Source organism: Molothrus ater, chromosome 6 (assembly GCF_012460135.2).
Source record: "Molothrus ater isolate BHLD 08-10-18 breed brown headed cowbird chromosome 6, BPBGC_Mater_1.1, whole genome shotgun sequence".
NCBI lineage: Eukaryota > Metazoa > Chordata > Aves > Passeriformes > Icteridae > Molothrus > Molothrus ater.
Genome location: NC_050483.2, coordinates 8,220,603 through 8,246,455, shown reverse-complemented (window position 1 = coordinate 8,246,455; position 25,853 = coordinate 8,220,603). Strand labels below are relative to the sequence as shown.

At 38.6% G+C, this 25,853-nt stretch overlaps 1 protein-coding gene across 1 annotated transcript in view; it reads left to right on the top strand.

Annotated features, from left to right (window-relative positions):
- Positions 1 to 24,657, top strand: part of LOC118686814 (golgin subfamily B member 1-like) — a 34,309-nt gene extending 9,652 nt beyond the window's left edge. The window contains 17 exon segments of the mRNA XM_054515029.1: positions 3,279 to 3,388; positions 4,186 to 4,309; positions 5,155 to 5,285; positions 6,440 to 6,549; positions 6,817 to 6,985; positions 7,404 to 7,508; positions 7,776 to 17,430; positions 17,433 to 18,610; positions 18,893 to 19,044; positions 19,124 to 19,283; positions 20,545 to 20,697; positions 21,196 to 21,363; positions 22,244 to 22,341; positions 22,696 to 22,775; positions 22,778 to 22,829; positions 23,463 to 23,577; positions 24,031 to 24,657. Coding sequence (XP_054371004.1) covers positions 3,279 to 3,388; positions 4,186 to 4,309; positions 5,155 to 5,285; positions 6,440 to 6,549; positions 6,817 to 6,985; positions 7,404 to 7,508; positions 7,776 to 17,430; positions 17,433 to 18,610; positions 18,893 to 19,044; positions 19,124 to 19,283; positions 20,545 to 20,697; positions 21,196 to 21,363; positions 22,244 to 22,341; positions 22,696 to 22,775; positions 22,778 to 22,829; positions 23,463 to 23,577; positions 24,031 to 24,189 — 12,719 coding nt within the window. The 3' untranslated portion in view covers positions 24,190 to 24,657.
- Positions 24,658 to 25,853: the final 1,196 nt, after the last annotated feature.

The window sequence follows — 25,853 nt, the reverse complement described above, 5'->3', positions numbered from 1 at the left end:
TTTTTCATATATTCATCTTGTTTTATATAATTTTTATTAAGTAGATGTGCTGTTTGTTTGCCATTTGAGCTGCTGCTTTGTAAGACTGCTTGACAGGCTTATTGTCTGCATATGATAAATTATAAAAATGATAAAAAATAATATTTGATCAGTGATAAATAGTTCCCCATTGAAATATTAAAGCTGCCTGCATAGAGAACTGGTGAAAGTGTGGGGGACTATAGTGTTGGTTTGAATTAGAGAAATGAAGGTGGTGCTCAAGCAAAATGTACCTGACAACAAGAGAAACCTGCAGTTTCTCTTTAGGAAATTTCTCATTAATTCTGTCTAGGATATTTAGTGATTTGTTAGTAGGTGCCACTTGTATAGACCAGCTGAATAATGCTCACTGGCAGTGGCTTGGAGGTGGTTAAAAATACCAAATTACCTACAGAAAATAGTATTTCAAGTAATGTAAGGTTTTAGAGCTTGCTAAATTATTAATTAATCAGCTGATGAGAAACTGAAGTAGCTTCTATTAAAACTTATGAAGGTCTGGTTAAGTTTTAGATAGCTTTCACTGCTCTTTCCATGCTATCTTTACTAAATTACCATTTTTGTCCCCTTAGTTAACTCTTTGGGGAATAATGGCAGGTTTTAATGCACAGAACCTCCCATCATAATTAATCCAGTTAGTTAATTTGAGCCTTCTCTTTTCAATCTGCAGCTGAATTATTTTTCATTTCCATAATCCATTTGAAAGTTCAGCATGTAAGCACAGAAATATTTTAAGGATCACGTCTCTTCTTTTTGAAGGATTTATGCTTTGGTATTGAAAGGGAATAATACCCCTCCATCAAATCTACCTGTTAGCACATCTGTGCTGGCCACAGAGCCACATGCAATATTAATAACACTTGTGAAATTTCCTCTGCCTCAGTCCAGGTTTAATTTTGCATTTTTTTTTCCCCTTGGGAGTAGCATGATCTTTCTGTTTCTTTTTTTCCTGCCGTTCCTCCTGGTGAGCCCTGAGCGTCCCTTCCCCCTCCACTCCTACCCTCCACTGCGATCTGGGCAGCCAGGGAGAGCAGTTTCCCATCAGTTTTGTGCATGCAGGTTCCTGCAGCAATGGCCCCTTGCAATGTACTGTTGCTGATTTCTCCTGCTCTTGCTTCTTGTGGAGCAAATTGCCAACAGTGCCTTGCAAGGTCTGCCATTGGTGGTTTGTGGATTTTAGCAATATGTGTAACAACTGCTGGGTTTTGACTCGAGTTTCTCCTGCCTTGCACTACCTGTTTTCTTCTTTTATATTAATGAAATCATCTTCATTTTTTCACTGTAGTAACAGCTGACTCCATATTTATGTTTTATCTAGAGACAAATTTCTTGGCTTGCCACGAGTGGTTGTGACTAAGTAAGAAGCAAATTAATTCTTAGTACTATCTGAAATTCAGTAGTATTTAAAAAAAATAATATTCCATCCCATAAATTGCTGAACTTGCATGCATTAATATTAACTACCAATATTTTAAGCCATCTGTAAGTAATATGTAGCATCAGTAGTGACTCAGGGAAGTACAGACACATCATAATTTGTTATATGCAGTGCATATCTGAAAAAAGGTATTCTGGGAAGTTTTTCAGGTTTTTATGTTAAATAATTGCGAATGGAAAGCTTCCTAAGCTGCTGTAAAACATCAGAAAATGTATTTAATTACTAGTTGTTCTTAAAGCAATGCTCAATTTAACTGGAAGTGTTTTATCACTTGTCTGAGTGTGCTAAATCATTCTAAAGCTCCAATTTCTGTTCCTTCCATTATTCTTGTGACAGTTGTAATTTCATTGCTTTTTTCATCATCAGATACTTAGGAGCCTAAATATGTTGGGTTCCTATATTACAGTGTCAGAAGAGGGGTTAAATTTTTACTTGGAATAGATTTTATTCTTTGAACCCTTTAACTGGCAGTTCCTGTCAACAGAGGTTTAAGGCCTGTGATCAAAATTTGGCATTTAATTTTACAGCCTTGAAAAAGTGTGTATAATGATAAAAAAAAGGTAAAATCTAGAAGATACACAAGGGTGTTTCAAACACTTATGAACTGACAGTGTAAGAAGCCAAAGTGTAATTGAAATCAGAAGTATAATCCAGTTTATCAAACCCACTTGAAAAGGGTCATTGTTTTTTTCTTTAGCTTTTTTCCCCTCTAATCTTTTCTGACAAGACATTAGGGGTGTAATTTTGGAAAATTACAGGAAGAATTTAAATCTAGCAGGTGCTATGGAATTTTGAGTTAAGGAAATCTGTAGTATAAGTAATCTTTGGCCAACTCAAATGAAAAGAAGGTATTCCTTGTAGAGCTGAGTCTCCAAATCGTTCCTGGTGTTGACCTCACAGATGCATTTACATTAATTCTCTGAGTTTTGTGTACTGTGAGGACAACTGTGGATTCGTGTGGTTAAACTGAAAGCCAAATTTGTAGTTATTCAATTAATGTAACCTTCAATTAAAATATGGAGCCACCTTTACTTGCCCTCCCTTTCCCTGGCTGTGCTGTTGTGTCTGCTTTGCATGGAATGTGTTGTTTCCTAATCTTTACTCCAAATGTGTTTTGTTGTATCACAAAACAGATGGGAATGCACTTCAGGTGACAAATCATTTCTAACAATGAACAGGATGCATACCTAAGCTTTCATATTCTCAGTTTATTCAGTGTGTTTATTAACTAGTGATTCTGTATTTGTCCTGAAAAGAATGATGTTACTAATTTGTGATAAGATGGTTTGATGCCAGTGTAACACATGCTTGTGACTTCCTCAAATGATCTGGCTTTAGAGCCTGTACTAAAATTAAAGTTTTTATAAAAATGAAAAGCTGAAAAAGCTGTGGTTTTTATCAGACAAATTAAGTATATTTGAACCTAGTAAATTGAATTGAGATGTAATTTGGCATTTTAATTGATTGGCTTTCCTTCTTAGCATGGTAACACCTCACCCTTTCCACCCTCCTGTATAAAGTCTTCTTTTGGAGCTGATGAAGAAGTGAAGTTAGACTTTGGTTTGCTTCTTCTTAGTGAGATGATACTCAGACTTTGTGTTCTACATAGGAATGTTCGAGGGAAATCACAAGGTGAACGCAGTGGATTTTAATCTTTAATCTTGTTCCTGTCAGTCATTTGTAGGGACTTCACCCTGTCCCTGGTCTCTTTTCATGTAGTAGTGTCTGATATAAATGTAAATGCTTTCCTGTGGCACAAAACTGATTGAGGATGACTGGTTCTTTCCTGGCTGCTCCGATCCAGCCATAGTCTCAGGGCAGCAGGAGCTGGAGGAGGAACTGGCCACAGTTCAAGGAGTGGGCAGGCTGCAGCAGGCAAGAAGAAAAGGCAGTCAGACCAGCAGGAAGCTGCAGGTAGGTTCAAAGAGATGTGAGTATTTTTACCTGTCTATTAACAAAACTGTGGAAAGTACTGTTATTTATGGGGTGCTTTAGTCTTTAAAACATTAGGAGCTTAAGAACATAGCTGTTGGAACTGAAAACATTGATAAATTTAATGATCATGTACAGAGCCAGAAGATGGGAAATTCTCACACCTCTTACTCCTTTCCACTGAAAAATCACAAGGTTCTCTCTGGAGTAATTCCCACGCCTGAAGCCATGTGCATGCTTCAGATGTTAAGTCTGTTTTTATCTTCTATAAAATCTTTACAAATCTCTTTGCTGGTGGAGCTTTACTGAATAATTCGTGCCACTTCATTCAGGTGGACTTCTAGGTAGGTGGTGGTGTACCTTGCATGAAAAAATGGTAACTTTTTTAAGAATTAGGATGTCATTGTCCCATTAACAGACTGTTGGAAGAAGATAATTACTTAACTGATGCTTCAGAGGACTCAACTTCAGAAATCAGGGCACTAATTAAGATATCCAAACATTGTTATCCATTAGCTTCTCAGATAGCCAGGGGTGATTTTAAAGGCTTGCAGCTATCTTAAAGAACCTGTGGGAGACTTGGCTTTTCTGGAAATAATATCTGGAAGCTGGGCAGGCCACTCTAGTTCATAGCAATCCCACGTACTTGCATTTAAGTGCCTGAATCAGTGCTGAGTTTTGGGATTTTGGATTGAAACTGTGGTTTTAGTAGCTGAATTATCTTACCCCTGCTTGCTTCCTTCTTTAAGTTAAGCTTCCTTCTCATGTTTTGTGTGTAGGAAGAATTCCCCTTCGATGGCAAACAATGCTTCCAAGAACTGAATGTCACCTTGGATAGCACTGACTCAGCTGAAGGAGAAAACATGGGAGGTTGGTGGCCAGAGTACCCTTCACCCAATGCAGGTGTGATAGCGACTAGACAGTTGATGAAAGCATGCACACAGCATCTGCATTTTGTGTCTATTTTTGTTTTCAAATTCAGTTAACAGCCCATTTGTGGTGTATTCTAATCTTTGTTGGATTTTTTGGCTTGTGTTTTCTTCCTTTTTGTTTCCAAGCATGTGCGTGCTGGATGAACTGCCTAGTTCTGGCTCACAAGTACAGCATCAATATGGCTGAGCCCTGGAATTGGATGAGCTTTGATGCCCATCAAATATCCCATGTGGCAAGATCATGTGTTTGTTTTAAGTTATGAGTTCTTCCTGTGAATGTGCTTCCAGTTTATATCACAGTTATGTTGCAAACCAAAATTCCGTTCTATTGCTGCTTAATTTAAAAATGCAATTCTCAGTTTTTAATGCTGATGATTTTATATTAATGGTAAAGATTGCAAATACATCTTATTGTTAAGATGGAATGGGCTCACTTACAAATTGTCAGTCCAGACCAGTTTATTAATAATTTGTTAATATGTGATCCTGTAAGCACCTGATCAACTTGTGGTTAATGTAACGTGAGCCACACCATTGGTTGAGCCACAGTAGTGGTGGCTCAATATTTGAACATTTCTGCTAGGTCCTCTGAGTTCATGAGCTCTGCAACTTATTTTGGTTTTCCAATAGTTAAGGGTACTTTTGCCATCTAAATTTTGGGGATGTAGTAGCGCAGGCATTTCCACTAGAAATAGGTGAGATTTGTTTGTGCCCAACGCTGATGAGAACTTTGAATAAAGAGCTGCAGCCATTTCTAGACTTTGAGAATTTTGGTGGACTTCTCTTGAAAGAATTTTCCTTCTTTGACCTGAGTAGGTTTACGGAGTGTGGTTGAAGAGCTGGAATTGGAAAGAAACCAACTGCAGGAACAAATACTTTTTCTGGAAGAGCGTTGTCAGGATTTGGAAGACAGATTTCAGCTTCAAGGTAGAATGGAGGCGCTCCAGGTGAGCTTTGGTTGTGTAAACCTGATGATGCAAGAGAATCATTTTATGTTATTTATATCACAGCCTACACTAAGCTAAACTCATCAATTGGCAGCTGACAAAAAATGGCTGAAACCCAATTTACACTCATTAATTATGTCGTCAGAGAGTGCACACATCCTGTATTATGCTTTGAGGTTGAAGCCTGTTGCTTTTGTTCAGCATGTGGAGAATTATGATTAGGATTAAGCTTTATTTGTTCTAGAAACTTAGTAAAAAGACAACATGATTTTCATAATTCTTTGTGCAGAAGAATTTGCCTTTGTCAGAAGGTCCAGAATTAGATTTGGTTATGACGTGTTTGAATTTCCCACTCCTTATATCTCTTAAGTTTCTTTTCTGTAAGAGTGTGTGTATATTTAATTTTTCATATATATATGTACACATTTTTAGAGAAGAACTGATTATATAAAAATGATCCATAATTTTATATAAATAAATACACATGCAATCTAAACTCCAGATATTATCTAGACACATAGTTATATTTTAAAACCATTTACTGAAGCCCCACAAAGAACAGTAGAGTTCTTTTAAAAGGAAAAGTTATTTTTGGTATTGCCTGACTGACAAATTACTGTGGTAATTTGGGAACCATATTTTCACTGAGTGACACAGCTGATCTTGTACTCAAACTCTTGGTGCATTACTCATAGTTCTTTAACTGTTAAGTTGCACGTGTATAAAAAAGAATGACTGGTTTTAAGATGAGAGATAAGCTTACATTAATTATTGAGACTCTTGTAACAAAGCCTTTCAATACAGGTAACGTTTGGTGTAGAGGAAGAAGGGCAGCTGTTGAGGGCAGTGCAGGTGTGTTCTGTCTCCTCCAAAATGCCACCTTCTGTTCATGAATGGTGACAAGTTTGCCATGTTTGTCCTACTTGCTGTTGATTCTGGATGTGTTTTGCTTTTGGTTGTTGGTTGCAGTTGTATGACTTCTTTTTTTTCTTTTCTTTTGATGGTTTTATTTTTGAATTGGTGCAGTGGATCTGACTAGAGTAGGAGATTTGTACTGTGTTTGAAACCTCCAAAAAGCTGTGTGAACAAAGTGAAGTGAAGTTCTCTCACTTCTCTGGGTGTGATAATGCTCTTCCATCATTGCTTTTTTGCAGAATGAAAATGAGCGTTTGCAAACTCAACTCACCCAATTGCGCAACCAACAAATGCGAGATGTAGAAAAGCATCAGATTCTGATCTCTGGCTTGAATGAGCAGCTTAAAGGGTAAAACCAAGGTTCTTTATACCACCACACACCATTGGCTTTCTCTGCTTTAAACTTCAGCTTCTAATGAGGCATATAGTCTCTCAAAACACTTGAAAAAAATAATTACTTGGCTCGTGTTTCTGTTTGCAGTTGTGTTACTTTTATACTTGGGAGTTTAAGTGGAAAGTGCAAAAATAATGGTTCTCTTAGTTTGGGCTTAGTAAGTTTAGAAAACTTAACACAAGCTTTGTTTTCAAAATGTCTAAATATGTATTTTCTTTTCAGATTGAGTGACAGAAATAGTTTCCTTGAAAATTCACTTGGAGAAAGAGAACAAAAACTGGCGAGCACCACAGAAAAGCTGGAACAAGTTGAAACTTTGAGGAAACTGCTTCAAGAAAAGGATATTCTGAACAAAGAGCTTGGGGAAAAGTTTGTGCATGTTGAGCAAAAAGTAAGTTAAAATTATAATTACTATTTCACTTATTAGAACTGATGGGCTTTAACCATAACTTTCGATTTGTGTCCCAACAGAATTATTGCTGTTTTCCCAGTCTGAAAGTTTGTACTTTGTCCTTTGCAGTTTTGTTCATTTAATTTTGTTAAGTAATTTAATTTTGTAAGTAAGTACAATTAAGTAAGTTAAGTAATTTAATTTTGTTCATTCATTAAGTTTGGTGTAAGGATTTCTTAGACCCAACACAGCTTTGCATGAAAGTATTTACATTTTACTGGGATGATAAGTTTTTGTTTATGAATTTAAACGTATAAACTTCACTGTTGTGTAAACTCAATATTATAACTGGTAACATCACAATTTTAATAGAATTCTATGTATTTCTATCACATGAACTTTTACTTTTAATACTAAGCTGAATGAAGCCTTAAAGAAATGCAGTGTGTATGAAGTGGAGAACGTTGAGCAGAAAACAGCCATCAGTGATCTCACGGAAAAAGTCGCTACACTGAAAGAAAAGGTAATTTATAAAAATAATATAAGAGAAGAAATTCTGCGTTCATTTTTCATGGCCCATTTAAGTGTCAGCAAAAGTGACAGCGTGAGCTGCTTTAAATTTTGTGCACTGAGCTTTCTGTTTGCTAAAACAATCTAAAGAAGAACACCTTGTGACTTTACATTGGGCACAGTCTGATTACCTCAAATGCTTGTCCTATGTGTGGGGTGTAGCTTCTCCCTTTAACAGGTCTTTGGCGTATTCTTGTAACATTATTTTCTTGCTGTTTAGACTTTGAAACAAGACAGCGTGGTGGAGTCCATGCAGCTGGACCTGGACCAGACAAATGAAGAGCTTGACAAGTTGAATTCAAGCCATTTGGAGGAGAGGTCTCAACTCATTCAAGATCTGCAGAAACGTGAAAGAGAAATTGATAATCTGAAAGAAGCGCTGTCAGAAAAAGACAGGGAGATGTCTGTCCTGTCTCTGAACATGACAGAATATTCTGAGCAGGTTATGATCCTGAAGCATCAAGTGCAATGCAAAGAGGAGGAGATGCGAGGTTTGGAAGAGGCTTTATCAAAGGCTGAAAGGGAAATGCATTTGCTGAAGGAAGTACAGACAGCTGATGTGAGAGATGCCAGCGTGAAGATCTCTGCCCTTTCTGAGCAGAGTGAGGCCATGAGAATGGAGCTGGAGAGAGCTAGAGCTGAGAATGAAGCTAAAACCAAAGAAAACGAGGAGTTAACCAGGCAGAGCACTGAGAACAGTGTGACAATTAAGGATCTCCGCTCCGAAATCAAGGCCAGCAATGTTGCGTACCATAACAAGATCACGGAGTGTGAGTCACAAATTGCTCTGCTGAAAGAGCAAATTACTAAATCATCTGAAAAGCTGCAAGAAACAGAGGATAAACAAAGAAAAGAAATGGAACATTTGAAATCTCAGCTTGAGGAAAACAATGCTCTGAAGGAAAAATGGAACTCTTTGCTTAAAGAGAAAGAGAGCAAAGCACAGACATTGGAAAATGAGTTAAAGTCAATTAAAGATTCATACAACAAACTGGTTTTGGAAAATACTAAAAAAGATGAAGAGTTGGCTGAATTATCCAGAAAACTCACAGAACATACTGATCATAAGGAAACAGCTAAAAAAGAGTTGCAAGAGAAACAAGAGCTCATTGTTTCATTAGAGCAGAAACTTGGGGCTTTGGAGAAGCAGAATGAAGAGACGAAAGTTAAATTAATTGGGGATCTGAAAGCCAAAGAGATGTGTTGCCAAGAACTTAATGACCAATTAAATGAAATGCATAAACAAATTAAAAAATGGGAGATAGAGACACAGGAGAAAGCTTCAGCTAATAACCAGTTGCAGGCAGATCTTGAAGAGAAAAAAGAAGAATTGGCAGAGCAAATAAAAGCAAATGAATATCTGAAAAAAAGTATAGGTACAATGGAAAATGAGAAGGAACAGCTAATCAGAGAAAATGAGAATTTGTCAAAACTCCTGGATGTAAAAGAGTGTGAGTTGTTAAAGAAAATCCAGGCTGTGACAGAATTGGAGAATAAGTTATCTTTTAGCACTGCTGAGTACGAAAAAACTCTTTCTGTACTAAATTGTGATAAAAGCGCTCTGGCAAAAGAGATTGAACAACTGTCAGTAGTTGCCAAGCAAAAGGAAAGTTCAGTTGCAGAACAGCTGGGGGGGAAAACAAAGGAATGTAATGTGCTGGCTGAGCAGTTGTCTGAAAGCAAGGAACAGACCCAGCAGTTGCATGAACAAGTGCAATCACTGCTCATTCAGCTGAAGGAGGTTAGAGATGAAGAAATAAAAAAAGAAGAAATGTTAAATAATAAATTATCTGAATGCAGTGGTCTAATCCAAGAGCTCAGCCATAGCAAGGAAAAGAACTTGCTCCTGCAGGAACAAATTCAAAGCATAACTTTGGATTTTGAAACTGCAAACAAGTCTCTTGAAGAGAAAACTCTTCAAAATGATTTGTTGCATAAGGAAATGGAGGAGAGTAAGCTTTGTGTTGTAGAATTGCAGGATGAAATAAAAAATCTTAAAGATGAAAAGACTAAATTAACTCATTTGGTAGAGGAAAGAGACCTGGCTGTGAAAAGTCAGGGTTCAGAACTTGAGAAGTTTCAGAAGCAAATATTTGAAAAAATAGAAGAAAACACAGGGTTAAATAATCAGCTACAGCTATTAAGCAAGGAAATGGAGGTGCTTAGGCATGAAAAGGAGGACTTTTCAAGGTTATTGAATGAGAAGTCAGATGAATGTAAATGTCTCCAGTCTGAAGTTGCTTCAGCAAGGCACCAAGCAGAAACATCAGCTCTAGAAAATAAAAAATTGCAAGCAGACATAGAGACAATTAGTGTTACAGTAATCAAAAAGTCAGAGGAAGTAGCTGCTTTAACTTCACACCTGTCCCAACAAAGTCATAGTATTTTAGATTTGAAGGACCAAATTGACAGCCTGGTGATGGAGAAAGAAAACTTAAAAATGACCTTTGAGGAAAAAGAAAGTCTCCTTTCTGAAAAGGAGGCTTTGATTAAGGAATTGAAAGATAGAGTGATAGGAGAAGAGCGATATGTGGAATTCATTGCAGATCTCCAGCACCAAATACAAACCCTGAACTTTGAAGCTGATGAGCTCAGACACACAATGCAGGCAAAAGAAAATGAATTTAAGAGGCAAGCCCAAGAATTTAAGTTATTAAAAGATAAATCTGAAGAGTCTGATGTACTTAGGGTTCAACTGTCTGAGAATATGGAGGTTATTTCTAACCTTCAGAGTCAGCTTAAAAACGTGACAGAACAAGCATCCCAGTTGAATGACTCAATTGCAAAGAAAGATGCATCTTTAAAAGAAAAGGTGGATGAATGCATGAGTTTAAAAGCACAGCTTTCTGCCCTACAGGATTCTTGTGTTGTGCAGGAGAAGCAGTTACAGATTTTAGCCTCTGAAGCAGAACAGCTAAAAGTACTTGTTTCAGAAAAAGAATCAGCCATCAACAGTATTTCAGCATTCAGTGAAAATTTAAAGATGCAACTTCAAGAGAAAGAGACTGAGTGTGGTGTCTTAAAGAAACAGATGGTGGAGCTGCAGGAAATGAAAGAGAATTTACAAAAAGAAATAGAGTATCAGAAGAATGTAATAATTGAGATGGACCAGTCCTTATCAGAAAAGGAATCATCTCTTTCAGAAAACAAAAGTCTACTTGAAACTCTGACAGAGAAAGCAAGAAAAGATGAAGAGAAGACACATTTAATTTCTCAGCTCCAAAGTCAGGTCCATGAACTTACACAAGAACTGCAAAACTCTCAAGAGCTAGTCCATGAGAAAGAAAATGCCTTTTTATCTCTTCAGGAGAAAATTGCAGTACAGTACGAGCTGAAAACAGAGTTGAACGTTGCTCTTGGGCACAAAGATGAAATTATTGCTGGACTGCTTAATTCCTTAAAGGAGAAAGATGCCAGTGTACAGTTGGCAGAGAGCAATGTTAGTGCTCTTTCTAGTGAGATTGATGTTCTCAGATCCAAATTAGAAGAAAGTGGAACAGCCATGAAAAACCTGAGTGAGGAATTTCAGGAAAAGAACAGGAAGCTTGATAATCATCAGAAAAAAATTGATTCTTTGACTGTTGAGCTTGACTCTCTTAAAAATGAGCACCAAAAAGCACTAGACCAAATAAATACCCGGGAACAAGAACTCCAGCAGAAAGACTTGGCTGTGGAGTCTCTGCGTGTGACGTGCTCTGAACAGGCTGAGAAATTGGAGTGTTTGAAGCTGGAATTCAACAACGTAAATTCCAAATCATCTCAAGACTCCCATGACAACGCGCTTTTAATAAATAGTCTGCAGTGTCAAGTGGAGTCTTTAGAGAAAGAAAAAAAACTGTTGCAAGATGATGTTGGTAAACTGATGGCCGAAAACACACAACTTACTGCATCTCAGACTGATTTGCAAAAGAAATTGGAAGAGCTCCAGGAAATCCATGAAAAACTAGAAACCAGTGAGAATTATTCAAGGATGCAGATAGATGCTGTCAAACTGCAGATGAAGACTGAAAAAGAGAAGTTACAGATGCAGGTTAGTGTGAAGGGTGAAGAACTTTCTAATTTAGAACTTAAATGTCAAACTCTAGAACTAAGTCTGCTTGAGTCAGAAAACAAATGGGTGACAGAACTTGACAGGGCAAATTCACAAAATAATGATCTTACTGAGCAATTGAGCAGTTTAGAAAGTGAAATGAAATCAAAAGATAGCGAAATCCAGTCTTTGCAGCAAGAGCTGGATCTTATAAAAGAGCAATTAACTCAGAGCTTATCTCCATTACTTAGTAGTAGGCTTTTAAGTAAAGAAGAGAAGGCACAAATGTCAGATTCTGAACTGCAGCCAACTGATAGTAAAACTCAGTTGGAAAAATTCTCCACTCTGGTAACTGCTATTCTGAGCAAAGAAGCAGAAGGAGAAAGTTTGCAACTGGCACTTCTAGAAAAACAGAAAGAAATAGACACCATGAAAGATGAATTAAGAAGTATGGAGTCGCTTAAGAAGCGGAAGGAGGTGCTGCAGAGTGACATGGAAAAGATGAAGGGTAAATACATGTCTGAAATGGAATGTCTGTCAAAAGAAATGGTCTCACTCAAGGAGACAGTAGGCAAACAAGAGTGTCTCCTGAAAGAAAGGGAGGAGTCTTTGGCAGAAATAAATAAGCAGGTGGAATTTCTTCAGGACAAGATGAATAAATCAGAAGAAATGGTAAGAACTAGTCAAGAAAAGCTGCAGGCTGAAGGTAAAAAAGTAGCAAATCTCCTTGAAGAAATGGGGGAAAAAGATCACCTAATTGAAAACTTAACATCCCAGGTCAATCAGCAGAAGGATTTAATTTCTGGTCTAAGCCAGCAAATGAAAGAAAAAGACTCTTCCGTTACCCAGGTCATGGAGTCATTGTCTAATGAAATGCTGAATTTTTCTGAAGAGAGGAGTACATTAAATGCCAAACTTGAAGACCTTGAAGCTGTTCATAATAGTTCAGTGGCAGAGCTAAACCGAGTATTGCAGGAACTTGGAGATTGTAAGAAAGAACTGGAACATAACCAGGTTATGTTAAGCAATAGGGAAGCTGAGGTTAAAGATTTAATGAATGAAAAAGAGGAGATGAAGTGTAATCTTGAGAAAATGGGCAAGGAAAAAGAGAATCTGAAAAAGAAGCTTCAAGCGGCATTGATAGTAAGAAGAGATCTGATGCAAAAAGTTGGGAAATTAGAAAAGAGTGGACAGGAAGAAATAGAAAAAGAGCAGAAAAAAGCAGAGAAGCTGTTGAAACAAGTTAATGAGTTAACAGACAAACTGAAACTAATTGAAGGACAAAATAATGATTTTGAGTCTCATCTTGAAACTTTGAAACAGCAACTTGTAGAAAAAGATGCCAAGATAAGTGATCTGACCAAAACCTTATCTTCAAGAGCATCCTATTTAGAGGAACTTCAGCACAATATTGCAGAACTGAATGATGTCATAGCTGAAAAACAAAATGTTTGTGAGCAGAACCTAAAATCTTTAGGGGAGAAGGACTCTATGCTTGCTCATCTGCAATCCATGCTTGATGAAAGAGCAAGGGCATATCAAGAGGAACGTTCTCAGTTGCTCTTGACTCTTGAAGAGGTGAAGTCTGAACTTAAAAAGAAGGAAGAATTGTTGAAAGATTCCAGTTTAGAAGAGCTTCGTTCAAGTGCTGGAGATGGGAATGAGTGTCTGAATCTCAGCAGTGACGTTAATGTCATGAATCAATTACAAAAAGAAAAAGAAGCTTTACAGAGGGAGCTTTTGTTAATGCAAGAAGATATGAAAAAATTCCAGCAAGAAAGGGATGAGCACATGAAACTGGCAACAGATTTTGATGATCAAAAAACCCACCTTGAGCAGCTCAGGCAAGAGCATAAAGCACTATGGGAAGTTCTCCAAACAAAATGCAAAGAGCTGGGCTTTAACCAGTTAGAGTGGAAGGAGCTGGTTCCATCCAAGGCACTGCTGGGAGAAGAGCAAGCTGACCCAAGAAGTCTGGAATCAGACAAACCAAGAAACAAGGTTCACATTGCATCCTTGAAAGAGTCAGAAAACACAGTCACTTCAGTGCCAAATGAAAACATTGAGCTAAAAGAACTCAGAAGTGATTATGCACAACTTCAAGAGGAAACAGAGATGTTAAGAAAAGAGCTGAGAAAAATATTGGTTGAATTTGGTGATGATAAAGAAGAAACAAACAGTTTAAAGTCTTTGAGACAGGAGGAGCAATGTCAGGGCAGCTTGTTGGAGGACCTAAAGCACCTACAGAAAAAGCTGAAAGCACATCAGACTGAAACTGTAGAGCTCAAGGCAGTGCTTGAACATGTGAATGATGAGAAAAAAGCACTTATTAAAAAAAGTGAAGATGATTACAGGATGAGCCAGGAGGAACTGCAGAGGTCACGGATTGAGGCTGAGCAAGAGGTTGCAGGAAAGAATGAGGAAATAGAAGCACTGAGATGTTCACTTACAGATTTAGAAGAGAAACTTGGTCTGGAAAAAGAATTATTAAACAAAGCCATAAAGGAGGGCCAGGAAGAAGCCCACCATTACAAAACAGCCTTTGAACACATGAAGAGTGAAAAAGAGGAACTTCTCAGCTCTTTGGAAAAGTCCAATTTGGAACTAATTAAGTTGAAAAAGGAGGTAGAACATTTCAGTGAAGAAAACAAAAGTCTTGTGGCAGAGCTGTGTATGCTGCGTGAGAAGGCTGAGATGAGTAAACCTGTGGTGTTGGGCAAAGAGCTTAAGGAAGGAAATGGGACTGAAAAGGAATTGGGAGAGGTTGGTTCAGAAAGTAATTCCCCTCAAGAGAATTTGGAAAGAAAAGTCACTGCTCTTCAACTATCAGAGACTGATTCCTCTGGGAAAACTAAACTGAGAGAAGCAACAGAATGTGAAATCCAGAAACAAATGCAAACAATGGAAGAGCCACTGGCAAAACCTTCAGATTTAAATGATTCCAAAGCCCAAGAGCAAAGAGCTGTAACAGAAGAGAGATCCAGAGAGCGCCTCCAAAGGAAATTACAGGCGGCTTTAATATCACGTAAAGAAGCCCTGAGAGAAAATAAATCTCTAAAGGAGCAGATTGATCAGCTGATGTTGGAAAGAGAGGAACTAGTGAACAAGACAGGAATGCTGGAGCACTTGTTAGAGCTTGGCAGAGAAAAGCAGAGTTCAGGTGCTGTGGCTCCCTTGTCTGGAGAGGAGAGCCTTGCTTCGGAAAATGCGAGGTTGCTGACTGAAAATGAAAACCTCACTGCGGCATGTGAAAGTCTGAAATCCACCATGGAGTCCATAGTTCAGGAAAAAGAGGCCTTTTCTTTCCAATTAAATACCTTAAAAGATTCTCAGACAGTTGAATTGACAGGATGGAAGGCTAAACACAGTGAATTAAAGCAGGAGTATGAATCGCTTCTTCAGGCGTACGAGAATATCAGTAGTAAAGTGGCAGATATGAGGCAAGTCATTGATGTCAGTAGGAAAGAGAAGCAAGAGGCTGTTCAAAGAGTCAGGGAAGGACAGTCTGAAAAGGAGGCTCTGCAGAAGCATTTAAATAATCTCCTTGATGAAAATGAGGTTATTAAGAACCAACTGAAACAACTCGGTGAATCCAAGAAAATGGAGGTCGAGGAGTTACAGAGCAAAGCAGAAAGGCAGATCCGTGAGCAGGAGGCCAGGATGCAGGAACACCAGGATCGTCTGTGTGAGCTCACTGAGCAGAACCACCAGCTGATGGAGGAGAACGAGCAGCTGAAACAAACCTCTGAAAACCTAAAGCAGGCTTTAGAGAAAATTCAGAATGAGAATGATGTACTTCATAATAACATCACTGTAACCAAAGCCGCCTTGGGAGAGCTACAGGTTCAAATGGAAGTGTACCAAAATGATACACAATCCAAAATCAGTGATGCATTATGTGAGAATGAATCACTGTTAAAGGACATTAATGTGTTAAAGAATAAACTCTCTGAAAAAGAACAAGCTGTGCTTGTCCTAGAAAAAGAAAGAGAATTAATTTCAGAAAAAGCACAAGAAACTGAGAAATCTTTGCTCCACAAAACTCATTGTCTAACAAAGCTGGACACAGAATTTAAAAGTCTAACACAAGAAATTGTTAGTCTAAATGAAAAAGTTAAGATTTTAGAGGATGACAAATGCCTGTTACAGGAAGAATTAGAAAATGTACAAGAAAGTTCTTACAAAGTAAAGAGTGAGAGAGAATTTCTTGAGACAGAATTGCTTAATCATGTAAAAAAAGTTGATCATCTTACTGATAGGATGAAATCAGCACAGGTACAGAATAACTTGTTGTTACAGCAGCTGGAAGAGTTAAAAGCAGAAAAATCTAATGCAGTTAGAGAAAAGGAAGAACAGCAGCTCCATCTTGTAAAGATATTTGAGGAAAAGGTGAAAAGTGCTCAAAGGGATAATAATGGGACTAAAAACAAAACAAAAGAATTGCAAGAACTCTTAAAGGAGAAACAGCAGGAGATCAACCAATTGCAGAAGGATTCTATAAAGTTCCAGGAGCTGATCCTGGATTTGGAAAGATCTGTGAAATTGTCACAGTCAAAAAGTGAAAAATTTGAAAAGGACTTAAGTAATGCCTCAGAAAAGCTGGCAGAATCAAATGATGAAATACTTCATCTCAAGGGAAAGCTTACTGCACAGATGAACCTGTTGGATCAGTCAAAAAGGGAAGTGGACAGGCTTAAAGAAGAGAATCTAAACTGGAGGAAAGAACTTCAGAAGAAGGGAGATGAACTGCAGCTTCAAAAGAGAGGATATGAGAGAGAATTGGAATTTCATCTCCAGCAGCTGAAATTGCTTCACAAAAGTGAAATTTCGAACCTGGAGGAAAGACACAGTGCACTCCAGAGAGAAAAGGATCGGGTGATGGGTGAGGTCCAGGGTTTGCAGGAGGAGGTCAGCACCAAGGACTCTCAGAACAAGCAGCTGCAGGCAGAGCTGAACGCAGCTCTGGCACGACTGGCTGCTTTCACTAAGTGCATGTCCTCCCTCCAGGATGACAGAGACAGGGTCATCACTGAGATGAAAACCTGGGAAATGCAGTTCAAAGAGGCCATCCAAAACAAGGAGAAACAGCTGGAAGACAGTAACAAAAGAATAGCAGCTTTGCAAGATGAATTGAAAGATAAAATGACTCAGTTTCAAGAACTAAATATCAAATATTCTGTGGTAGAGGAAACAAAGGATGAACTGTACTTGAGGCAAAAATCTGTTGATATGCAGCGCTATGAAGAGCTCTGCAGGATAAAGGAAGAAAATACCTTCTTTTTTAACAGACAGCAAGAGCTGGAGAGTGTTCTTCAGTCCAAAGAAGAAGCTTTGCAAGCACTCCTGAAAGAAAATAATTCTCTAAATCATCTCATAGAGAATAGTAAGAGTGCAGGAAGAGAGATAAAAGCTCTGGAAAGTAATTTTACGAGACAGGAGCAAGAATTGCAAGAGCTTCTAGCAGAGAAGGAAAAGATGAATGCTGAATTGCAAAAGCAGATGACCATTTCTGAGCAAATGAAGGTCATGCTAAATAATAAAGACAAAGAAATTTCCTTACTCATTTCTTCAAAAGGGGATGAAATTTCAGACTATCTGATTCAGGTACAGACTCAACATAGGAATCAGATCAAAGAGTATGAACTTCAGGTAAGGTCTTTGCAGATGGAGAGAAAACAAGCTGAGGAGTCCTGTCAGAGGCTGGAAAACGAGCTGAGAAATCTCCAGGTGAAAGCAGAAAAAGCAGCTCAGGAGAAGGCTGTGATTGCCAGTGAAATAGATGCCTTTAAAAAATCCATGTCATCTCTCCAGAACGACCGGGATGATCTTTTTACCAGATACAAGGAGCTGAACATCTTCACCAGGATGTCTTAAACCAGAGGGACAGTCTCCTGCTTGGCAGTGCAGGTGAGACTAATTCTTTGAAACAGGAGTTAAGGGTCCTCCTCAATCGGATTGATGATCTGCATTCTGAAAATGCAATGCTGAGTGCACAGTTGATAAAATACAGGGAAGATCTAAACCAGGTTTTATCTCTGAAAGATCATCAGCTGAAGGACTTACTTAAGCAGAAATTGGAGTGTATTAAAAGCCTTGAGCATGAAAAATACAATCTTCAAAAACAAATTAAAGAGATGCAGCTTTCCACTGAAGTGCAGAAGGGGGCTGCTGTGACCTTGGAACATGAGAATAAAAAATTGGCATCTAAAGTAAGTGATTTAGAATCTCTAATTGCATCACTAAACAAAGAGAAACTTGTTTCTGAGTCAGGAGAGAAGCTGCTAAGTAGTGAGAGTATTCAGAAAAAAGAATCCAATGGGCAGCATGGAGGAAAGCTTCAGAAAAAGGTTCAGGAGCTCCAGAAATCCAGAGGCAGAAATGCAGATGAGGAATACAGTGGGACTCTTTTGACACTTGAGGATGGAGATAAGCCTGATGCTTCTGCAGAGAAGATGCTGCTTGAAGTTCAGTCTCAAAACAGGGAGTTGAGATCCCAAAATGAGGCCTTTGGGAAGGCAATGACTGCTCTGCAGAACGACAGAGATCGAATCATAGAGGACTTCAAAGTTCTTCAGAACAAATACACCTCTGAACTCAAGACAGAAAGAAAAAAAGGAGGTGAACTTGCAGCTGAATTGGAGGGATTTAAATCCCATCTCATTAGTATCCTCAAAGAAAACTCTCTTCTGCATGGGGCTGTCCTTGATGCTGCAGGCCAGGTTAGCCTTGCCCAGGTGGCTGATGACTTTGGAAGTGTCTGTAGGACTTTGGTCAGTCGGGAGCTGGAGGTGAGCAGGCTCTCAGCTGAGTGTGGGAATTATGCCCAGCAGATGGAAGCATTTGCCAAGGCCATGGCCAGTCTCCAGGATGACCGAGACAAATTGCTGCAGGAGCTCAGCCATCAGAAGGTAACTTCTGAAGCTAAGCAGGGCACAGCTTCGTTTCCCATTGATTGCAGCAGCATCAATGAGAAAAACACTGATAAAAGTAGTTTGGATGTGCCTCAGAACAATGGGGAAGCTTTGGTAAGTTGTAATTAGCCACATGGCTCTGTCATTTTATTCTTCGTGCAGAAAATGCTCAGAGGCGTGTGTGATTCTGGAGTTTAACTTTGTGGATTGTGTGAGTGCTAAGACAGCACTGTGTGCCCAGAGGAGGTGTGTTTACAGTTTTGGGAGTTAAGGTAATTACTCTGTTAAACAAAGCAAATAGGGAAAACCTTCGTCTGTAATTAGAATTTTAGTTCTAATCAAACTTCACCCATCTAGTTTTCATTCCAGTTCACTAATGATGTTTATTAAACCTAGGCTAAAGAAGGAGCCAGCCTTGCAGCTGTTGAAATATCCAAACTGAAGACCAAGGTTGATGATTTGGAGAAGGCTTTGCATCAGACAAAAGCCTTCCAGGCAGAAACTGAGAGAGAGATCACATCATACCAGAACGAGCTGGCTGGACTAAGGTACAACAGTGCAGCTTCATACTCTTCATTGATTTGTAAAGAATATAGAATTGCTTAACATCTGGTGTTTTGTGTTCAGAATGGAGAAAAACCTCCTCCTCTCCGAGTCCCAGGCGCTGAGGAATCAGTGTCAGATCACAGTGGCTGAGAAGGACCGGCAGATTGCAGAGCTCCAGAGGCTGCAGCAAGACATGATTGGGAAGAAGTCACTCCCTGCTGGCAGCACTTACCCAGTCAAGGTAAAAACATGGAATGTAGCAGGAGTGTAAAGTGGAAGGTAGCAGCTTATTGTCTGAAATTTGCAGCCTGCTTCTCCAAAGAGCAGTCTGTAGTAATACTGTAAGTTATTGTCTTAAATTAGTTAAATCCAGAATATAAAAGGAAGACGTTGAAAAACAATTAAATGGGTTTATTTCATTGAGATTTATTATGGCTGTAACCCATTTTCAGGAACAGCCTTTTTAAAGGAATTGAAAAAGAGTTGGTGGTTTACATGGGCAGCAGGTTTCACAGTTTGTATAGTTGATGCAGAGAGATTTTAAACACTTAATGAAGTTCATTCTTCAGAGCCTAAATCCATGTTACTGCAGATTGGGACTGCCTGGGGGAGAAAGGGGAATGGAAGTGTTCGTGTCCTTCTCCTGAAGCAGCTGGAGCTGGCTTCTGCCAGGAACAAAATCCTGGGTTTAGAAAGGCAGCAGCTGACACCCAGGCTGGCAAATGCTGTTTTGTAGACTGTCAGGAAGGATTCAAGGAACGTGCTTGTTTTAGAATAATATTCTTATTTACCTTCTCTGTGCCAAATGAAAGAAGCAGTATTCATTTTAATTTCATTAAAACCAGAATTTTAGTTGAAGTTTGTATGCTGTTCATTTTCTATGATTACAATCATGAGTAAGAGCTATTGGCCAGTAATGCCTGTGGGTAATGGAGTATTTTATGTGGTAAAAACCTTTTATTTCATGATTGTATGGGTGAATAGATTCCATAAAGCATTAGAGATGGCACATATCCCTCCCTTATTAGAGATTGATATCAAAATGTTGAGCTGCCAGAGATAAAGAAGGCCAAAGCTGTAAATTGGTAATAAATTTTTTCTTTTCAAAATTTTTTCTTTTTGCTTTAAATGAGTATTTACAAAACAGTTGTTTTACAAGTCATGAATACAAGACTTTATTAGCTTGAAAATAATTTTTGAAAGGTGTTTTATATTAATCTTTTGCTATTTTTTCCCTTTTATTTTTGTGCTTCACATTATTTGCAAAATAAAAATTAGATTGGGTTGCCTTTTTGTGGTAATTTTTTTTTAATGCAAGTACTAACACTATATATATGTATTAAAAAAAATCTTGTATTTAAAGTGTCTTTCAACTGTGGTATTAAGTTGTGAGAAGAAAATAATGTGAAGAGGGAATTCTGTAGGGTGTATTTAGTGTTGGGGCTGTGCATTATTTAGGGAACTCCTGCACCATTTACCCTGAATATCCTGATATTTTTAAGGCTTTGGAAACTGCCTCCCTTGTTGGAAGTGCAGATGGAGCAGAGGAAATCAAACATCTCCTGGCTGAGAAGAACCAGCTGCAGGCTGAGCTGCAGCACTGCCTCCAGGAGATGCAGCAGAAGGACCTGCACTTCCAGCAGATGAATTCCAAGGTAACTTGAAGCAACTGCCCTGATCCTGAAAAGCTCATGTGAATCTGGGCTGGCCTCATGTTGGAATATTGCTGAAGTGCTGGTGTCTTGCATGATTGAATGGTATTTCACTTTGAAACGTAGATATTTTAAAAGAACTCAACATGGACATTCAAATTAAATGTAATTTCTGTCAGGCTTTCCTGACTTGATGTTTTTCTGAGAGGTTTGTTGGACTCTCTGAACTTCTACTCACAGTCAAATATTTTTCATTAGAGACAGAAACAGGTGTCTGTCTAAGCTGGAACAAGATTTCAGCTTCTGGTTTAGGTGTACTGATGCCAAGGGGGAAATCACTGCTCAGCTTTCATTATTTCCTCTGCCCATAAAACATCTTAAATCCCAACTGAAATCTGACCTTGCCAAAAAGTGGATGCAATTTTGAAACAGCAGGTCTCAAATCTGCAGGGATTTCCTGGGAGAGCTAATTTTAATGACTTTGATGTGAATTTCTCTCAGGTTGTGCAGTCAGCAGAAGAGAATGCTGTCCTGTCTGCCCAGCTGAAGACTCTTTCCCAGACTCTGAGGGACAGCCAGCTCCATTACACTGATCTGCAGAATCGTTACGTGAGGCTGGAGAGGGAATATCAGGCAATGCAAGGGACATCTTTCCAAGGCTCAGTCCAGGTAAACAGATACATGGAAAAGTTCTTTGGTTTCTTCCTTCTGTGCTTACACTTTTCTGGTTTTCTTGCTAAAAATGAAATAAAGTACTTTTTGTAGTACTGTACTTTTTGTAACCCTGTACTGACCCAGGGTTTTTCTGGCCCGTGAATGAAGAAGATAAATGTCCTTGTTGTTGTTAAGCTGCTCTATTTTGACTTTTCATTTAAGGAAGCTGTTTTATGTATTGTTTTGTTTTGAAACATCTTTTTTGAGTTGGTCTGCAGCTGGCAGAGATAACTGGATGATCACTGCTCAGTGGATCAGGAAGTTTAGTGATAATTTCACATCAGTTGTAGATCACTTTACAATATGGAGTAATATTTTTGGAAGTGAGATCTACATCACCAGTTCAGCATTTCAGAACCCTTTGCCAACACCTCATACACATCTGTTAGATTATTATTTGGGGTTGGATCTTGATGATTTTTAAGATCCCTTCCAACCCAGTCCTTTATGATTCATCATTATTCCTTTATTCTTAAAAAGCTTTCCTGTACTGCTTTAGTTATTCATTAACAGTCATTAAGAGAACACCCTGAAACAGCATATGAATACATATAGAAAACAACCCTTGCTCTCCATAAATGGAAATAAATCCAAACAAGAACTGTAAATTAAGAATAAATTAATAACTGTCTTGATTCTGGAGTTGTTCATGTGTAGATGCATTTCTTTTCCCCTCAGACATTGTTGAGAGTTGGAAATGAAAACATTAAGTGGCACAAATAATTATCCATTCCACTGTTTTGTGGTGCCATGGATTCTGTAATTGAAATAAAGACTTCTGGCAAGTAGAAAAATGGTCACTTGTTTGGTTTTTTTTCCCCTTAATATTTTCTAGGATGAAACGAGAGCAGAAGTTCCCCCTGGAGCGCCACGGGAGAGATCTGGGATTATTGTGGAGACAGACAATATGGAGCTAAATGAGCTCAGGAAAAGGTCAGGACTCAGAGCATGTATTAGCAATATTATTTTCCTGACAGCTGTGTTGTGAGTGTGAAAGTAATGCTTTTCTATCCCTCTGAGGCATTTGTGTGGAGATGGAGAAGGAGTGGATTTACAGTGGATTACATGAATCATAAGCCATATTCTTGAATTGTTATCATCTGGTAATACTTGTGGTTTGTATCTGTACATAAATATACTGATTATTGGTGGCTTTATCTCAATATTTCAGCTGAAGCATCTCATTATAATTAAATCTGTTGCTAAAAGGAGATCTAATAAAAAAAGAACAAGTAAGTAATTTTTTGAGTCCATGAAACATTGATTTCAGATTTTGTTTTCTCCCAGGCTTGCAGAGTCTGAGCAGCAGTATGAGTCAATGCAGCAGAGTCTCTCCCAGCTCACAGAAACACTGGCAGAGGAGAGGAGGAGAGAGAAGCTGCAGAAGAGGCTCTTGGACTCTCTGAGGAGAGAAGTAACAGGTAAAACACAGACTATTTGTTTACCTTTTATTTTTGGTGAGATTACTGAGAGGTTTTCCTGTTGGTCTTTGATTTTTTTGAGATACTCCTGCTACTTCTAATAATAATAATAAACCTGTGTGTGAGCCCACAGTGCCTGAAGTAGTGAAAATCCATGTGTTAAAAATAAGTTAAACACTAGATCAAAAAAGTGCTATAGGCTTTGGGGTTTTTTTTCTTTACATTATTTCATCTGTTAGACTGTTCATTTGTTAGTAGTCGGTGCTATTTCTTTTTTTCCAGGTTATATGGGAAAACAATTTCCTATCTAACAACTTTAGCAGAGCCTCTGGTTAGATTGAAAATATCATTTGCACCTGCATAAATAAAGGGTCCCTCACTACCATCACCTCAAAGTCACTATTCAGTCAGCTGGTGATGGTGGGGATTAATTCTGAATAAATGAAGCACCTTGAGAGTAGATTGTAAATAGAGACTGAAAAAGACTTGGCAGCATAAAGTGAGTCAGCATTTTGTGGGCACCTTTCCTTACTCATTTTAAGTATGCAAAATAATGGCTTTTGTGTCAATTCAGTACTTAAAAGAGGAGATAATTCAGCAGTGCCTGTCTCTGTGCCTTGAATTTTTCTCTAGATTTGAAGTAGGCAGTTACAGGTCTGTCCCCAGTGACTACACTGTCCAGATGGAAGATGAGGAGGAGAGGGAAGCCTTAATTATCAATCCCAGTGAACATGTTGTTGTGAGAAAGGTAAGGGAATGAAAGCCTTTAAAAACCCTCAGCTCCTTAAAAGTGTGGGAAAACATCTTTCATTTCTTTCTGTGGGGGCTGTGAGTCCAAGACCAGCAGGTGTGGAAACCCTGCCAGAAAACACACTGCATATGTCCAGGTTAAAAACTGCATGTAATCACGTTTATGCTACACGTGTGGCCATGAAATAAACTCTGTGTTTCATTATGCATGCCCAAAATGCAGTATGCATGTTGGTGTGTGGAGTTACATAATACACAGCTTGGATTTATCCCTTTCCCCTCGTTAATGCTGGGTTTGGGGCCTTTCAACCATTTATGCTTTGGTATTTGGCATCAGTTGTGTTTGGGGTCGGTTGCTGTGTCAGAGACTAAAGGTTTGTAGTGCCTCAGAAATCAGAAATCTGGTTTGTATTCCTGATTCTTTCTCTGATAACTTTTGTCTCTTCCCCAGATGAAAGGAGGAGCCCTTTCCTTGCGCCGCTGGCTCCGGGGGCGAAGCCTTTACTGCTCCAAGCTGCTGACGGCCCGAGCCAAATCCCGCTATTTATTCCTCACCTACCTGGTCACACTACACCTCCTTGTTGTCCTGTGCCTCACTGGTGTGCTCTGAATGCACTGCCCTCCCTGGGAGGCTCCTTTCCCTGTGGGCAGTGCCAGCCCTGAGGCTCCTCACATGCTGCTCTTCTGCTGTGCACTGGACACAGTCCTACAAATCCCTGGGACACTGCACCCAAACCTCGAGCTTCTCCAGTGAAACTCCTGCATATCACACTTGCTCCAAAGTTGACTTGAATTGCTCTTTTACAGTGGGATATTATATTTGTAAGGAGAAAATATTCCCCTCTGCCCTATAAGGAAACTGCTGCATACAAGTTATTTAATATCGTTTGTGGGTACATAATGGTGGATTACTACTGAATGGGTTGTAAATGATATCTTTTCTATACAAATTTTATTTTAAGAGTTAAACTATAAATTCTAAAGGAATATCAAACAATTACTGTATATTGGCTTCTTGATTATAACAAGAAGTTTTATGGAGTGCAATAAAGGAAGAACTACTGGATTTTTGATTTTCTTTGGTTGGTTAGGTGGTTTTTCTTTTTTTTGGGCTGAAAATAAAAGAATTTAGAAGGTTCTTTCCCATTAAGTTTGTAAAGAAACCAAGATGCACAGATCTGTGTGTGGTAGTGAGGTAAGCTGGTGATTAAAGATTCAGTAGAAATTCACAATTGAGGGGATATAAATATTTCCAACTTCTTATATTCTTTTTGTAATTTTTTAGTTTTCATAACTTGTGGAGGGTTCAGTATTTTTTAAATTCACTTGCACTTTTCTTGGTGAAGCTTAGTTACTGCCTGTCTTGGAGGCAAAATGTTACTCAGCTGCAGAACACATGAGATTCAAGCTTCTAAAGACACAACCTTACATATTTTACATGTTTCAGCTTCGAGGTACAAATCAATAAATTCAGCTAAGAATCTTGTGGGAAAAGGAAAACCCAGTGAATATGGAAAAGGAAGGATTCCATCGGTTTTACTGATGAGCAGAAACAAGGTTGACTTGGAGATATTTTAGTGAAGTGATTTATCTGCTAAAGAGGTAGTTACTGCTGCAGGTAAATACTGTAAGCCACCTTCTTTTGATGGTCTTTAATATTTCTTAGTCTGGTAAAGGTGTGGATTTTTATATAAATCAAATATATTCTGCTATAATTGATTTTTTAAAAATACTGATGGTTCATCTCCTTGAGTGGCTGATTCAGTCCCTGTGTTCAGCCCTGGTGTCATCCAAATACTGAGATAACTCATAAACACCAGGTACAGTGGGAACCTGAGTACTGATGACAAAAAATGGGTGTTAGCAGAATGGTAATGAGCTTTTCTTAGCTAATTATGTTATAATGAAGCAGAACGTTTTCCAAAGGCAACAATGGCCCTTCAGTCCTTCCAATCTTACTCATCCAGTGGAGGGATTTTTGACCTGGGGGGAGAGAAAACAACCCTCTGTCCTGAGGCTCAGTGAGTGGGAAAGGATCCAGAGGTGTTTGAAATTCTGTCCTGCTTTCTTCAGGCCTTTGTGCTGTCACTGTGATAGGCACAAACTGGGAAAAAAGTCAAATGGCTTGACAGATGTTGATATCCTGTGAACTTCATGCCAGAAGCTGATAAAAATGTGTTGGGAGGTGAGCTAATGTCATTTAGGAAGCAGCTTTTCCTGGGTAAGTATTGCCCTGAGAGTGTGCTCATGCTACAGTTCATGATTTAAATGCTT